Here is a 15837-nt window from a genome sequence, read left to right on the forward strand (position 1 = left end):
AGAGTGAATTTCAATGTGTGCATACAGAGATTTAAAATCAAGTGTCAGGGACATCAGCATGCAGACGGGATCTTTGCATTCTCATGCCTTAGGAGATTTACCAATATAAAGGAAAATCTAAGAAAAAGTCTCCCAAGGACTGGTGAATACACTGCTTTATCTAAATTCTTCTCATCTCAACTTGTTCATGTGCCTCTTATGAAAAAGGAAGTCCAAAGGGTATTGTTATATTATATAAGTAATATGAACTGGTAGTCAAAAGAATTGGATTTTAATTCTGACTTCACCACTAACTGGTTGGGTGACTCTAGGTAAGTCACTTAACCTCTTTAAGTTCTCATCCAAGCCAGGGGATCTCTTCAAGTCATTTGAAGAGATTTAACTTTTGAATGAATTGTGTTGCTTCACAGCAAGGTCTCAACAGTGACAAGGGAGCTACACTAAAATGGCATTTCTCAATTGGAGAGAGATCTAAAGGGGTATAAGGTTAGTCAGAGCCCAGAACTTGTTGTGTCTTCTTTGGAGGAAAGTGCCAGACCTCCCCAACTAAACTCATGATCATATCCCTTTTCTAGTTCCTCTTATCTATTTACCTTCAACTTCCCCCTTCCAAGTCTACTTTCCACCTCCAGATTGACATCCAAGCTGCAATCTGCCAATGGGGACAGAGAAGGGATCACAAAGGAACATAGCAAAAATATTGAGGTCCATTTCTACTTTAAAAAAACTCACAATTATAAAAACTAAGGTTCTCTTTGCCTCCCTGCCAATATGAAAGTGTTTCCTCCAGAAGCTCAACTGTTTTCCTAATCATGATCCCCTATTAACAGCCCACATCTTTCCCAGTAGACACATTTCTTTCTCAGTTCTTTTATGTCAGAAGTACATTCCTTAGTACAATGATCCAGCTATGAGCTAGTTCTCAGGAAACTGTAGGTATTTCTCTCCCCATTTTCCTTTTGTTTCTCAGAGCATTTGTGGATTAGTTTAGGCCCAAAATAGGAGCTGAAAAATGTGTTGCATCATTTGTCACATTAGCTGCAAAGGAAGCAGCAGAGGCAACCAGAAATGAGGAACAGGAGATTTTTGATAAACAACTCTGGTGGTTATCTTAAAGCTGAATTGAATCACAGACACTAGTGTTTGTAATTGCATTTTGAATTGCAGAATTAGAGGTAACTGCCTCCCACTTAAATTTGAGTGTGGTTTATAGGCATAACATTTCATTCTGTAGTAGTATCAGAGAGCATTTATCTATGAGGCTCACAGGAGCACATTTGAATTTGAAGAAAGGGATGATAAAAAATAACAACCTGGGTGCCACTAATATATATACTATCATGAATGTTGGTAGTATTTGGAGGTGAAATGAATAAAATTGCCTCTTTATAGAGTCAGTATTCATCAATGAAAACATGCAAATGATTCTTAGCTCTGTTGTTAAGTAATTTAAGCTTTTTCCAACACAGGGTAGGAAGTTAGAATTGATGCTTCTCTCATTAGGTTTGCATTAGTAGACTAAAAGAAGATTGTTCAACTCATGCACCTCTTACTGGTCCTCTTTTGCTTTAATTTGGGTAGAGAAAAGTCCACAGTTAACTTGAGACCGTGAAAGAGGAAACAAAGTAGGGGTATTGAGATTCTTTGAGAACCCAAAATCTTTGCTGCAACCCATCAGCCCCTCCATCATTGGAGTAACTCTTGTTACCATTAAAAAATATATATATCTTAAGCTGTGTTTCAAGAGACTTACTGGTCTTGTCTCTGCAGACTCATAGTTCCTTTATCTGCTCTTAGGAGGAAAAAGCAGATAGAAACTTAAAATCTGGATGTATCTGCAGTCTTCTCCTTGTTCTTCATTCTTCTCCAGGTAGAAAGAAGGTGGGACTCTGACTCTAGCAAAGAGATATTGCCTGAGACAATTGGTCAGAGAAGTTAGGAGGGAGAGGGACTGGAAGGATACAGAGCCACCTCCTGTAACTGGTAGTTACTTTCCTAGCAGTACCGCATTTGTAGACCTCCCTTCCTTCCCACTTTCTCGTCTTTCCCCTATCCCATTCTCTGTCGCTTTTCTGACCCATAATTTGGCCTTCCATAGTAAGAGGTCAGTATGTTTTCCACACTTGGGAGATTTCATTCAAGAATTTTTGTCAATGGACAAGTCATAAGAATCCCTTCCATTTTAGGGCTCATTGACGTCACCAAGGAGGCGATAAATATCTGTTGATATAATTGGATGTGAGATTCAGTGTTGAAATAGCAAAACTGTCCCTCGCTCCTTGGCAGGGCCCTATGATTTATGCAGGAGCAGAGGCAGCACGCAATCGAGCTGTCAAGAGAGCGTCAGCTTATTAGGCAAATGCTGCGTGCTTTCTGAAGAGGGTCGATGCTATAAAATCCCACTCCAAGCTCTTGTGTGAAGAAAACTCGGAGCCCAAGTACACTGAAGAGAAAGAGAAGAGACAAAGAAAAAAGAGAGTAGCAATAGAAAGCAGAAGGGAAGAAAACCGCTAGAAAAAGCCCTGAGACATCCCTCTGCCTAGAGGAGGCAGCGCCGGTCTCACCTGCGAAGCGCCAGAAAAGGTAGGGAGCGCCTAGACGGAAACGCGCCACCAACTTTGCGCTGCCTGAGCCGCCGCGGTGTGCGCTGCAGAGCCAGCTGCCCCTGTACGGGCGAGTGTGTGTGTGTGTGTGTGTGTGTGTGTGCGCGCGCGCGTGTGTGTGTGCGCGTGTGTTTGTTGTTGTTGCTGACTGTGCCTTAAGATTCCGATAGTAGCTGTGATACAGCAAAAACAAACTTAGACGGCTGCTCACCTTTACCCAAACTGCCAGTTACTACTCATCGCTATCTGTATAAAGGACCCCCCTGAGCCCGCATCGATGCCGACTCCCAAGAAAAGGAAGCAAGGGCAGGTATGAAGAGACAGGAGAAGGGGAGGGTAGTTCTTAATTTGGAAGAAAATGCTGAAATATCCGGAAGCGGGTAATCAGAGCGGGAAAATTTTAAATTACGACTCTTCACTAGGCTCAGGGGAATCAGGTTTTGGGATCGTTAGGAAGAGGAATCAGGGATTGTTCCTTCAGGGTCTTAAGAGCAGGGGCACTCCTTTCCTTGAGAGGGAGTTTTGGTGCGAAGCCTCTCAAACGTCCCGTTTCCTGCTCCCGCTATCACCCCTGCGGCGGAAGTCCTAGATCATTATCTTAAGCACCGCGGACAGCGCCCGACGAACCCCTGAGGGCACACTGTCACTTCTCCGCTGGTCGGGTAGCAAGACCCCCAAGTGCACCCCTCAGTTGGGCTAAATTCTGACCAACTCTTTATCTCTCTCTCTTTCTCTCCTTCCGCCCACCTCTGTACGCAGCGAGTGTCCCTAACATGCGGCTGCCGCTGCTCGTATCTGCGGGCGTCCTGCTGGTGGCTCTCCTGCCCTGCCCACCATGCAGGGCCCTCCTCAGTCGTGGGCAGGTCCCGGGGGCCCCGCAAGCCGCGCAATCCCCCCAGTCCCTGGATTTCTTCCAGGCCCCGCCGCAGCCCGAGCAGCCCCAGCAGCCGCAGCCCCGGCCCGTTCTGTTCCGCATGGGAGAGGAATATTTCCTTCGCCTGGGGAACCTCAACAAGAGCCCGGCTGCTCGGTTCTTGCCCGACTCCTTGTCCCCTGCCGGTGGCAGCGGCAGCCGCCCCTCGCGGGACCAGGCAGCCACCAACTTTTTCCGCGTGTTGCTGCAGCAGCTGCAGCTGCCTCGGCGCTCGGTTGACAGCCGCGCAGGTTCAGCGGAGCGCAGCTGGGAGAACGCCCTCACCCACCACCAGGAGGCACTGGAGAGGGACCGGCGGTCCGAGGAGCCTCCCATCTCCCTGGATCTCACCTTTCACCTTCTCCGGGAAGTCTTGGAAATGGCCAGGGCAGAGCAGTTAGCGCAGCAAGCTCACAGCAACAGGAAACTGATGGAGATTATCGGGAAATGAATGGTGCGTCTGACCAAAAAGATTCTGCATTTAGCACAAAAAGTTAAAAAAAATTAAGAATACGGTATTCTGTACCATAGTGCTGCTCTGATATCATTTGTTTATTTTTATATAGCTTGCAACATAGATGTACAGGGACAGAGCCTATATCCCTTAATTAGCATGCACAAAGTGTATTCACGTGCAGTAACAACACAATGTTATTTGTATTGTCCACTTTTAGTTTCCGTGTCCAGGTGTCTTTATAGTGGTGTTTCAAAGAAAATGTAGACCTGGGAGGAAGCATTTTGAAAAAGCAGATGGAAGTCACCCAGTTGCTTTTGTAGTGGTTAGAGCCAAAGAGAATGTTATTCTCTTGAGTGGGTGGGTAAAATGAAATGTGTAAGCTCTTTGAATCAATTTTTTCTTGTAAACATTTCAATAATAAAACATCCTTCCAATCCTTGGTCAATTGTGTAAGAGAATGTTGAATACTTATATTTTTAATAAAAGCTGCAAAGGTTATTGTGATTTTATTCTTCCTCTTCTAGCTTTCTCTCAAAGGTCTTCTGCACAATAAACTAAACAAACAATCAAAAATCCCCCCAAATTCCTGCATTTGTTTTCTACTAAAAATACAGACATTTGTCAGTGGCTCCACAGGTCCTAGATCACCTCATCTCTGTACCTCGGACTAGTTATCAGAGATTAAGTTAGATAATTTGAAAACTCTTTTAGCTCCAAAACTTGTTATTTTACAAATGGAAGATCAATCACAATGGAAATAGCATTCCTCGATGAATAAAGAGATATGAAGTAATTGGGGAGAGTAGGAAAGGATAAAGAGAAGAGCTGAGTCAAACCATACAGTCAAAATACTGCATTGTTTTTCCATGACAAAAGCTTACTTTATCAATTGGTACCATAAAATATTTTTCTAAGCTATTTTCCAATGACTACTTCAAATAGAAGAAATATTAAAACACTATATTCAGTTGCTATAAAATGACACTTGGGAAATTTTTCTTATAAAGAACATTTGGCTTTAATTATGCACAAATACCCTCCAAGTTAATCACTTTGATTCTTAGGAATATGAACTATCTTTACTCACTTCTAAAACTCAACAGCATGGCTAATTAGTTTTAAAATGTATTTGCCTTCAGTAGTTTAGTTATAGCTTAACATTTTTTCAATCAAAATATTAAATACTTCAAAATTAATTTATGAGTATGAAAATGTTTTTTCCCCTGAGGCCCTTGAACTACACATGACTAATGGATTAATAAGATGATACAAGATGCTGAATAAATCATTATAAGACTGGGTTTTTAAAAACAGTATTTATTTAACAGTTCATACAGAGTAAAGTTACACTTACATTCTAAAAGAAGCATTATGGTGGGACAAATAAAGTTTGATATATATGTGTATATATATATATATATATATATATATATATATATATATATACATACACACACATATATTTAATACATGCAGTTGTTCTATAATTTACCAGACTGGTGCCACAGTTGATGTATGAGAAAATAGTTTCTGTTAGAAAGTCTTTTTAAATTAAAGTACCTGGTATATGAGTATCTAAAACTAAGATTAGAAAACTGTCACAAGAGATGTCCTCGGCCTTCAGCCTTCTGGACTATAAAAAGGTCTTCAAATTCAAAGAACATTTCTGGATATACATCCAGTGACATTTATTATGGAAAAGAGGAAAACTTTGCACAACATTTTCATAGCTTTGGTCAATGATTTACCATTTGTCTGTATATTGATATATCAGGCACTTCTGAATTGACCCTGAATTTCACTGACCACCTGCATTGTTAAAGAGGAAAGGAAATAAGAGCTACTATGATATAATAACAAAAACCTCGTGCCTATTAGACACGGAAGTGTAGTGCCCACTTTTTTTCAACACTTGCTGCTTGTAACTGACGCACCCACATGTACCACACCTGCACACCCCTCATATTTCCCACACAATAAAAGACTTGCATAAGATCACGTTTCTTTATTTCCAGTGCTTTCTGCAACAATTTTCTGAAAGTATTTTTTCTTCAATGTGTTAGGTAAGTCATCTATAATTAAAGTTTTTTTTCTTTCCTTTAAAAATCCTGTCCTGAGGTCCCATTCATCATCTGCATCATGTTAATTTCACCTAGCCCTGCTGCCTGTGTGCATCTCAGTCAGGCAGACAGAGGGGCAGCAGTTGGAATGAACATCATTCACTCAGGGAGTTCAACCAGGAGAAGGAGAAGACATGGCGAGCTGGCTCAGAATCAGCTCCACTCCCACTCCCTGAAGCTGCAGCCTGTCCCTGGAGGGGAGAGGCCTCAAATCCAATCTGCAACAGAAGAACATGTGAATCAGAGGAAGAAGAGGCTAGTCTTTGAGGGGGGGTTGGTCCAGTCATTTTTCTACTGAGGAGAAACAATAATAATAATTATATTCCATATAATTATTATTAAGAACAGAAAGCAAGCTCAGGTTATCTTGGATATGATCAAGAGCCATGAAAGAATTCATACTCATGATCCAAAAAGGGACAACAGTAATGCATGCAGTGAAAGGAAGAGTCCAGGTTGTTCTTAAATAAAAAAAAGTACACTTGTACATAATTTACTGATATGAAAGTCTCATTGAAACTTATAGGTATCTGGGTTTAGAAAAATCTGTAGCAAGAATTTTTTAAAAATTCCTGCTAGGGGTGTAGCTCAGTGGTAGAGTGCTTGCCTAGCATGTGAGGCCCTGGGTTGGACTGAGAAACCTTGACTGGCCCAGTAACACCAGCATACATTCTTACTTAAATGACATTGCTATACCAAATGTCATGGCAAGACACACTATAATCTCTCCATTGCTAAAGTAGGAAGTTTCTATGAGATGATATTAATGTGCTTCTTAATGAAAACGGTATGTTTGGAGAAATGCATGATTAGACATTTTCATCATTGTGTGAACATCATAGCATGTACTCACTCCAGCTAAGATGGCTATACCATCACTAGGCAATAAAATCTCATGGAACCACTATCATATATGCGGTCCATTGTTGACCAAAATGATGTATAGATTTTACAAAACTGCAGACTTAGTTTTGAGCAAATAATGAAAGGACTTGTTTTTCTCTAGGCAATAAAATCTAATCACAACATTTCTATAAAATCAAATCTAATATCGATACGTCTAAAGAGATAATTACCTTTTATAAATGCCTAATTGATAGGTTATAATTTTGAATGAACTGATCAACTTAATTAAGTTGACTTTATTTATGTCATTTGAAGTTTTAGAAGTAATAATGGAATGAGGGACAATCACCAAAAAAATCTTGCTGAAAAGAAATTTGATTTTATTAACTCGAACATTTTCCATTTAAAGTTACCATGACAAACATGATTATTCCTAGGAGAATGATGGAAAATGAGCAAATATATTCTGATGCTTCAATGGTAAAACTACCCCACAGACTGGAATGCCACTAATTTCAAAGCCATGAAGTAGCACATGCACTTAGCTCAGAAGCTCTGGGTAACTTTGTGAGGCTGCTATATGAATGGAAAATAACTGGCACAGGCAAAGCAGAACTTTTCTGGGTAAGCACATTGCTTTATTGCCATTCGAGGTAGTTTTGAGGGAAAAAGTGAATGCTTGGCCTGCACCTTACCAAATTTTACCCTGAACATGTTTTGAGAGTGATGTTTCAAAAATCAATGAACTTGTCCTAAGTCCCATGGCTTCAGGATTATCCTTTTGTGCTGTTAGATTGCTTCCTGATAGGAAGTTAAGAATGTCTATGAAATTACATCAACCACTGTAGAATAAAACTGAACCAGAGAGTTTTCTATAAGGAAACAGTTGAGACTTCAAGTGAGATTTAGTCTTTAATAAAAGAATGGCAGCAGATTCTGTTGGGAATGGGCTAAGAAATCTCAATGCCCTTGAAATAGGTGTAACAAACCTATCCTGAATTTGTACATGTCCAACTCTCCTTTTCCCCACCATGCTCACTTTATCATTGCTAATCCTGAAACAAACAACAAAAATAATCAAAACAGTCCAACTGATCTGGGGCTATTATTGGTGTGTAAAAGTCTGTTTGTAACTGTTCAGTATGAGTCAATAGTGAATTCTGCCTGGACAAACAGACCATCAGACTTCATTTTTGTAGCCTCTTTTCTTTGAAGGCAGTTTCTACTCTAAACTTCCTGACAGCTGTGTTGAAACATCTAAAAGTGAAATTAGTAGGACAAGACATTTTTTTTTTTTTTTTGCAGAGAGATATAATCTTTGGGAAATGATCTTTGGCTATTAAGCCATTTGGAACTGCTTTTGAGATTTGTATCTGTTTGCACTTTCTTTTCTGTACTAGAGATTAAATATTCTGCTTAAACTGTGTTAGCTGTTGTTACCCTATAGTGCTCAAAATTTGGGATTAAATCATTTGGTTTTGCTGCTCTGACACACCCATGTTTCCAGAACATTATTAAAAATGTCTTCCAAGCAATAGGGACCTCTCAGAGAGGTCAGTGCCAGAGCGAAGGCCAAGAGTGAAAATTATCTGGTGTACCTATAGGTGATTATACCATCAGCTCCTTAGTCTTGTTTATGTAAACTGAGGACCCCCCAACCACCTCAGCAAGAAATTTCTGTGTAAAAATGTAGGCTTGTTTTGAATTCCAGATCAAACTACTACTTAGTATGACTTGGACACACATTTCTTAACCTCTCTGAACTTTGGCTTTTTAATTCTGTAAAAATAGAAATGAGAGTGAATTTCACAGAGTTGTTGTAAGGACTAAATAATACACATGCAGCACTTTGCATATCCCTCACTTATATTAGATCCTTCCTTCCTTCTTCCCTCCCTTCCTACCTCTCTTCTTTCTTACTATAGTGAAGAAGCTCCTCTCCCATGAAAAACCACTTGAAGACTGTTTATGATGAAATATATACAACAGCAATAACCTCCAATAAGGAAAGACAACTGCATCTGCATCCTCATCTTTCCATAAATGACAGAATTTATATGATGTAATCCCTTTGACCTGTTGTGATCATGGTCATCCATGATACTATTTAGCATATCTCCAGGGGGCCCAACTTTCTATATGACTATCTCATAAAGGAAGAATGAGTTAAAATTTAGAAACCTCCTTTCTGGAACCACCACCCATTGAATCAATGCAGAAATTCTTCTTACAGTTTTCCCCAAATAGAGTTTTATAGCACTCCTTCAAATAGTTTCCCCAAAGCTGGTTCTCTTCCCTTACAGGAAATGCTATTTTCTGGGAAGGCTGATGTGCCATGAACAAAGCCCTGATCTCCTCTACCTGCCTTGGAGCTTGCCTGCATTCCAGTTTAGACTGAATGTATAAAAAGGTGAATGAAGGATTGCTACAGTCATTATTTCTAAATTTTATGCATTTTCCTCAGGTGACAAATAAACAAACATACAACCATCACTTAACCCTGTGCTCTATCACTGCAGGACTATAGATAATCTGACAAATATGACTTTTAGTCATAAAATGAAATGGAATAAGGAGGCAGCATTTTCCCTCTGTCCCAATTCTCAGACCCAATTCAGATCCAGAAGACCAGATAAAAGGACTGACATATTTTCCTTAGAGGAAAAGTTACATTTTTAGGTGAGGTTGACCAAGAGTCCTGGGTATTCATACACTAGACCATAAAATATTTTATTTTCCTTTGATTTTTTTTTATGGTTACTGTCAAACATACTTTGAAAGGAAAAAATGAGTATCAGATTATGGTACTTGGGTATTGATTTACTCCACAGAAAAGCAAGGTGTAGTGAGGAGTTTCCATCAGAGCCCTGTGACATGCAGGTGTCATCTTGATGAGTTATGTCATCTAGAATCATTTCTTGTTAGGGATTAAGGAGCATATGTCCTACCAGAGGCTGGTGGACATTAGACTTTGTGTGTAGGGCAGTTCCAGGTTATGGACAGTGTTTGCTTGACCTGGACAATATTTTGAAAAACATACCAATTAGTTGCAAATATTAAAAAACCAGAAGGGAATGTGTGAAGACATAAGAATCCTATACACTGTCGGTGGGGATGTAAAATAGTGTAGACATCATGGAATATAGCATGGATGGTCCTCAAAATATTAAATAGCAATGCCATGTGATCCAACAATTTTATTTCTGTATATACACTCAAAAGAATCAAAAGGAGGAGTTTGTAGATATCTTGCACACCCATTTTTATAGTAACATTATTTACAATAGTGAAGAGGTAGAAGCAATCCAAGTGTCCATCCATGGATAAGTGGGTAAATAAGATGTGCTATGTACATACAACAGAATATTTCTCAGTCTTTAAAAGGAAGGAAATTCCAACGTGTGCTAAAACATGGATGGGCCTTGAGGACCTTCTGGTAAGTGAAACAAGCCAGACACAAAAGGACAAATATTGTATAATTCCACTTAAGTGAGTTATCCAGAGTGGTTGCTAGGGGGCGAGGGGAGTGGGAAATGGTTAAGTCTTGTTTCTTGGACACAGAGTTTCAGTTTTGCAAGATGAAAAAGTTCCAGGGATCGGTTACACAATGTGAATATAGTTAACACTACTGAACTTTGCACTAAGAAATGGTTAAGATAATAAATTTAATGTAGTATTTTTTCTTTACTACAATTAAATCTTTTAAAAAATCAGGCAACTTCATATTAAAAGTTGATTTTACAGCTAAAAATTTTTTGATATTCATTTTTTCCTCTCAGAGCACATTTGATAGTAACAATTAAAAATTCAAAGGAAAATAAAATATTTTGTGTTTCTGAGTGAGTCTACTTAATGAATACTCAGGACTCTTGGTCAACTTCATCTAAAAAAATAATTTTCCCCTAAGAAAAATGTATCACTCCTTTTGTCTAGTCTTTTATGGATCTGAATTGGGTCTGAGAGTTGGAAGAGATGGAAAATGATGCTTTATTCACATTAAAAGCTGGATTTATGGCTTTTTAAAGCTGAATTTGGACAAAGCAGAAGTTGGCCTCTATGAATACACAAATTTGTGCCTCTTTTTGCTTGTTCATTCTTCCTTCCTTCCTTCCTTCCTTCCTTCCTTCCTTCCTTCCTGTTTCTTTTCCCTTTCTTTTCTTTTCGTGTTGGGGAGTTCCAGGGCCTTGTATATGCTAGGTACACACTCTACCACTGAGCAACTCCCTAGATTCAACCTGTAGCTTTTATCAGAAGGCTATTTCTTAGTAGGAATGTGTCAAAGAAGAGAAAGAAAAATGCTCAGTGATTTTTTTGATTTAGTTTTTAGGTTCAATGTGATTAAAAACAACAAAACAAACAAACAAAACAAAGTAAACTTCATGGCAAGATTCTTGACAATAAAAGCATGGAATTGCCTTCACAGTTACTTGGGCACTTGGCATAGGGGACCTAACTAGATGCAGATTAGTGAGTGTATCTTTGCGTCATCTTGAGAGTCAATGCCAGTGGCCCCTTTACCCTAAATGCGTCTTGTCTGACATGATCCACTGACAGAACATTCACTCTATAGTTACACTTGGAAGCAGTCTTTTCTTTTAAAACTCGACTCGAAGTAGAAGATTGAGCCCATTTTCATCAGTAACCCGTGCCCTCCAGCTGCCTCTAGGTTTCTCAGGGCCTCCACTGCCTGCCAGCATCACCCCTTCCCCATGTGGCCATTCTCTACACCACCATGACACTGACATATTAGAATCTGCCTTTGCTGTGTTCTATTCACTTAGGCTTATCTAGCTGATAGCAATCAATTTGATAAAATGAATTAAAACTAAGACAGTAATGGATGATGATAGCTTAATGTATACCCCTGCCAGATGTGTCCATGCCTTATCCTGACATATGAATGATGGCGGGACATTGAGGGGATACCCAAGTCATGAGGAAGTTCATGTCTAGCCTCCCTCAATCTCTTGAGTGCTGTAGTGGATACCAATGAGAAATTCAACCTGACAGAGTCTGGTTACCACTGAGTGTTAAATGCCACTCTCTCTAGGCCAACTCAAAAGAACCCTTGCCCAGCTAAAACAAAATCAATTTTCCCTAAAGGAATGTGAGGATAGGAAGGATAAGGCCAGACTTGAGGCTGCTGAGTGGGCCATCATCCAAAGTCCAACCTGCACCTGCTAGGTTGGGTCAGAGAATCAGCCAGAGTAGTGTGAGTAGGAATCCTGAGATCATGTTTAGAATATTTATTCAGAAAGAACCAACCCAAGTTTTGGCTGGTTCCCCTCACTTTACATTCTTGGACCTCTGGCCCTTGGATAACTTAAACATTATGGATTCCTGGCTAGAAAGGAGCATACCATCGAGATCCTGGGCCAGTCACCAGCAGTGGGAAGCAACTAAGGCATGGTCTGTGGCTGCCAACCAAAGACCTAAGCCTTACAAACTCTGTTAGACAGTTCTGGGATCATGGACATTTCTTTCACAGGAAGGCAGACATTTCTGCCTGGTGTAGAGCCAGCAATATATGTTAGGAAAGAAGCACAGAACTGAGAAAATGTAGCACAGTCTCCATAACACTAAAGAAGAAGAAAATGGGGGTTCCCCAAAGCATCTATGGAAGTAAAACACTCCCTAAAAAAGCGTTTTTCCTTGGAAGGATTTATGGCCATGCCCTCCTACATAAGGGGATGGATGAAGGGAGTTGATCTGGGGGCTTTATTGCCATTAGTTACTTCCTTCCTGCTAAGGAAAGACCAGAAGCCAGAATAATTTCCTCGGGTCCATCAAACAAGAAGAAATTAAACTCCCTCACTTACGCTTTCTTAACCTAGAGGAGGATGGTGGGATGTATTCTGTTTAGTTTGTTTCAAACATGGTATCTAGGAAATATGGGGCCAATGTGGGGAGCAGGTTATAGAATATTTCTCAGTCTTTAAAAGGAAGGAAATTTCAACATGTACTAGAATATGAATGAAACTTCGAGGAAATGTTACATTTTTAGGTGAGGTTGACCAAGAGTCCTAGGTACTTATACACTAGACTCACTCAGGAACACAAAATACTCAACTTAATGGTCAGCCTCCTTAGATATGGATCTGACAACTATGTGTCCTGCACAGATTCCATGTGTGTTGTCACTCTTTCTGAAAGGAGAACTGAATCACAAAGAATTAGATCCCTAATCCTTCACAGACAGGGACTTCTTTACTTTGTTTTAGGCAAAGAGGCCAAACAGGTTCTTAGGAACCATAATATCAAGTTATCATCATGTCCAATTTATAGAAGAGGTAACTCAAACCCAGGAAGTTTGAGGAACTTCCTCAAAGCATCTCTAAGGATGAAGTGCTGAGAGGTATTAATGATGACCACATAGCCAAAGGGAAAGGAGGCAGCTGCTGTTGTTGAACCTATGAGACTCAGGGGATGGGACTGACCCACCACTGGAAGTCAGACAGACTTAGTTTGGGATGCAGCTAAAGGATTGGATCAGCCTCATTTGTAATAGACAACCACATCCTGGAAAGCAGTAGAGGTTTAGAAATGCCCTACCTGTCCTCTGTGAGGCACTGCCAATCTGTCATTCATGGTAAGTCAAAGCAGAGGAGTCCTAGATCACACTGGTTTTTGTTTCAGTCGCATCAACCACAGTGAAGTGGGGATCCACTTACTTTTCTTAGATGCTGGTTAGGCCTCCCTGACACTGCACACCATATTCTGTGGTGGAGAAAAAGGCTCTGAAGGCAGCACGCTCTCTACAACTCTGTAATCCTCAGCAAGTCATGCTTCCTCTAGGATCCTCATTTTCCTCCACTATAAAATGGGAAGCTTAACAGTTCCTACAGTACAGAGTTGACATGAGGTTTAAATGAGAGACTATCTGAGGCTTCGTGTATGATAAAGCAAAGTACACACTTCAGCCACAGCGACCGTTGTGCCAGCAGCATTTTATATGCACTGACACCGTGGCCGATTAACTCCTCACTTCACAGGCTGCAGTGGGGGAAAAGGCATTTCATGGAAATCACTGAATATACGAGTGAAGACCGAAAAACCCCACAGGATGCACAACACTAACAAGGGTCTGAGGTTAAATGAAAATAATAAACAACTTAAAACACAGGAAGCAAAATTCAACTAGCTGTGTCATAACAACTCCCCCAGAGAGCTCTCCCCAGTGCCTGTTTTCACAGAATTGTACAGCTGTAGGCACAGGTTGCCAGGGGAAATGAATTCATTATACTGCTACACAAAATTTACATGATATTTCCCTCTTTAAAATGGATATAGCAATTTTAGCTTCCTATTAAAATGACATTTACTCAGAAAGCTATTTGATCCTGAGAAATGTAGTCCAAAAGTTTATTTTTTTTTTCTGTAAAACCACCAAAATGACAATTATTAGGATGTCACTTTCTCAGCAGGGGGGAAAAAAGTCCAGAAGAGTAAAATTGCAGTTGTAACACTCAAAAGCAAAAGCATTAATACTGTTTATGTAATGATCTCATTAAAACTTACTTGTTAAGAAAAACTTACTCCATCCTACAAGTAATTTTTCTGCGTAAAAATGCCTGCATCACTATTATAACTTCTTATAATTTCCAGGATTAAGTCCTGACAATGTTATGCATTAGATATAGGCTAGTCCTGAGCACAAGTCTGTTTTCTCTGTGTTTCTATCAAGTTGACATTCCAGCACAGCCAGGGTGCCTGGCATAGCACAGTGATTTGTGAGCTTGAATTTCCTAATTTGCAAAACACCAAGAAACCCCTCTTGCTTGATTTCTGTTAGGAAATTTCTGTTAGGAGATTTCTGTTAGGAAATAATTTGACACCCTGAATCCCTCAATTAGATTCAGAGAACATAAGTTAAACTTTCATTCATTTCAGTTTGCTTTGGAAAATTAAGTACATCATTTCAAAGAACTGAGGACCTACAGTCACACCCCTGGGAAATCATGTTCTTGGTCTCCTGTTTTATTTTTTTTAAAAATGCTCTGTGATACCCTGTGAAATTAATCTCACACGGAAAAGAAGCTTCCCAGCCCTCTAGCCTCCAGCATCTCTCACCTCTCAATCTCTGGCGGCAGCTGGAGGGGATATTTGTGCTTGAAATCAGAATGTATATGGTTTGGTCTCACAGGTCATTTGCATGAAAATGTTTTTGTCTTTTTCATGTTACCCCTGGTGGAGATGCACAGCTCTGCACAGAATGCTTCTCCTTGGACCTTTGGCCCATTGTACATTCCAGTTTAGGAAAGTAGGAATATTTTCAAGAGGATTGAATCTTGGGTGATAAAAAATCTGGTGAAGGTTCAGGTCTGGGTACACATAGGAATTAAACCTGGGCTTTGAGAAGGAAAAAGAATCTTTGCTACCTACCCCCTTTCCGCCCATTGTTTGACCATTTAAACCAGAGGTCTGACTGTTTTTCCTTCCCATTTCCTTTCTTTTCCTCTCCTCCACTCTTTTTTTCCATCTGTTTTAAAAAACAAAATGCTTTTAAATTTTCCTTTAGGTACATCTTTCTAACCTCACAGGACATTTATAGAGTCCAGGTGAGAACTAAGATAACCATGGACTGGTTTTCCTTGGTGGCACTTTCCCTACCTCTTCTGTCTATAATAAGCCACTGGCCTTGACCTCCACAATTCCTCCACAATGAAAGGGTTCAGGACCCTAAGGTATGGGGGACCCACATTGTTCCTCAGGCTCTGTCCCCGAGGTAATGATATGCCAGATAGAAGGGAACTGGGGATACTGGAGACAGGCGAAAGGCTATCTGCATCTTTTTGTGGGCATTTGGGTCAGATTTTCTTAGCCAAGAGGACAAGCCATCAGACCTTCTCAGGCAACAGGAAAAGCCTGGTGCTGGAAGTCACTGGACCAGGGTTGCGT

At 40.2% G+C, this 15837-nt stretch overlaps 2 protein-coding genes across 5 annotated transcripts in view; one reads left to right on the plus strand and one right to left on the minus strand.

The window, feature by feature from the left end:
• The first annotated feature begins 2443 nt into the window (after positions 1-2443).
• On the plus strand, positions 2444-4465 carry Crh (corticotropin releasing hormone). 2 transcript variants are annotated; one of them, XM_047521852.1, is made up of 2 exons: positions 2444-2583; positions 3363-4465. In XM_047521852.1, exon 2 carries the CDS (start codon positions 3377-3379, stop codon positions 3965-3967), a length of 591 nt encoding a protein of 196 aa, XP_047377808.1. In that variant the 5' UTR covers positions 2444-2583; positions 3363-3376; the 3' UTR covers positions 3968-4465. The 2 variants fall into 2 exon arrangements, with proteins under 2 accessions (XP_047377808.1, XP_047377816.1); XM_047521860.1 differs by lacking the exon at positions 2444-2583 and adding an exon at positions 2812-2913.
• Positions 4466-5401: 936 nt separating this feature from the next.
• The window catches only part of Trim55 (tripartite motif containing 55), a 52695-nt gene continuing 42259 nt past the window's right edge, over positions 5402-15837 (minus strand). For 2 of the 3 annotated variants that reach the window (XM_047528251.1, XM_047528223.1), the window contains one exon: positions 5405-6311. In XM_047528251.1, the coding sequence (XP_047384207.1) occupies positions 6189-6311 (123 nt within the window). In that variant the 3' untranslated portion in view covers positions 5405-6188. Of the gene's footprint in view, positions 6312-15837 lie in introns of all 3 variants that reach the window. The other variant, XM_047528233.1, reaches the window with a different exon arrangement.

Source organism: Sciurus carolinensis, chromosome 1 (genome assembly GCF_902686445.1).
Source record: "Sciurus carolinensis chromosome 1, mSciCar1.2, whole genome shotgun sequence".
NCBI classification, from domain to species: domain Eukaryota; kingdom Metazoa; phylum Chordata; class Mammalia; order Rodentia; family Sciuridae; genus Sciurus; species Sciurus carolinensis.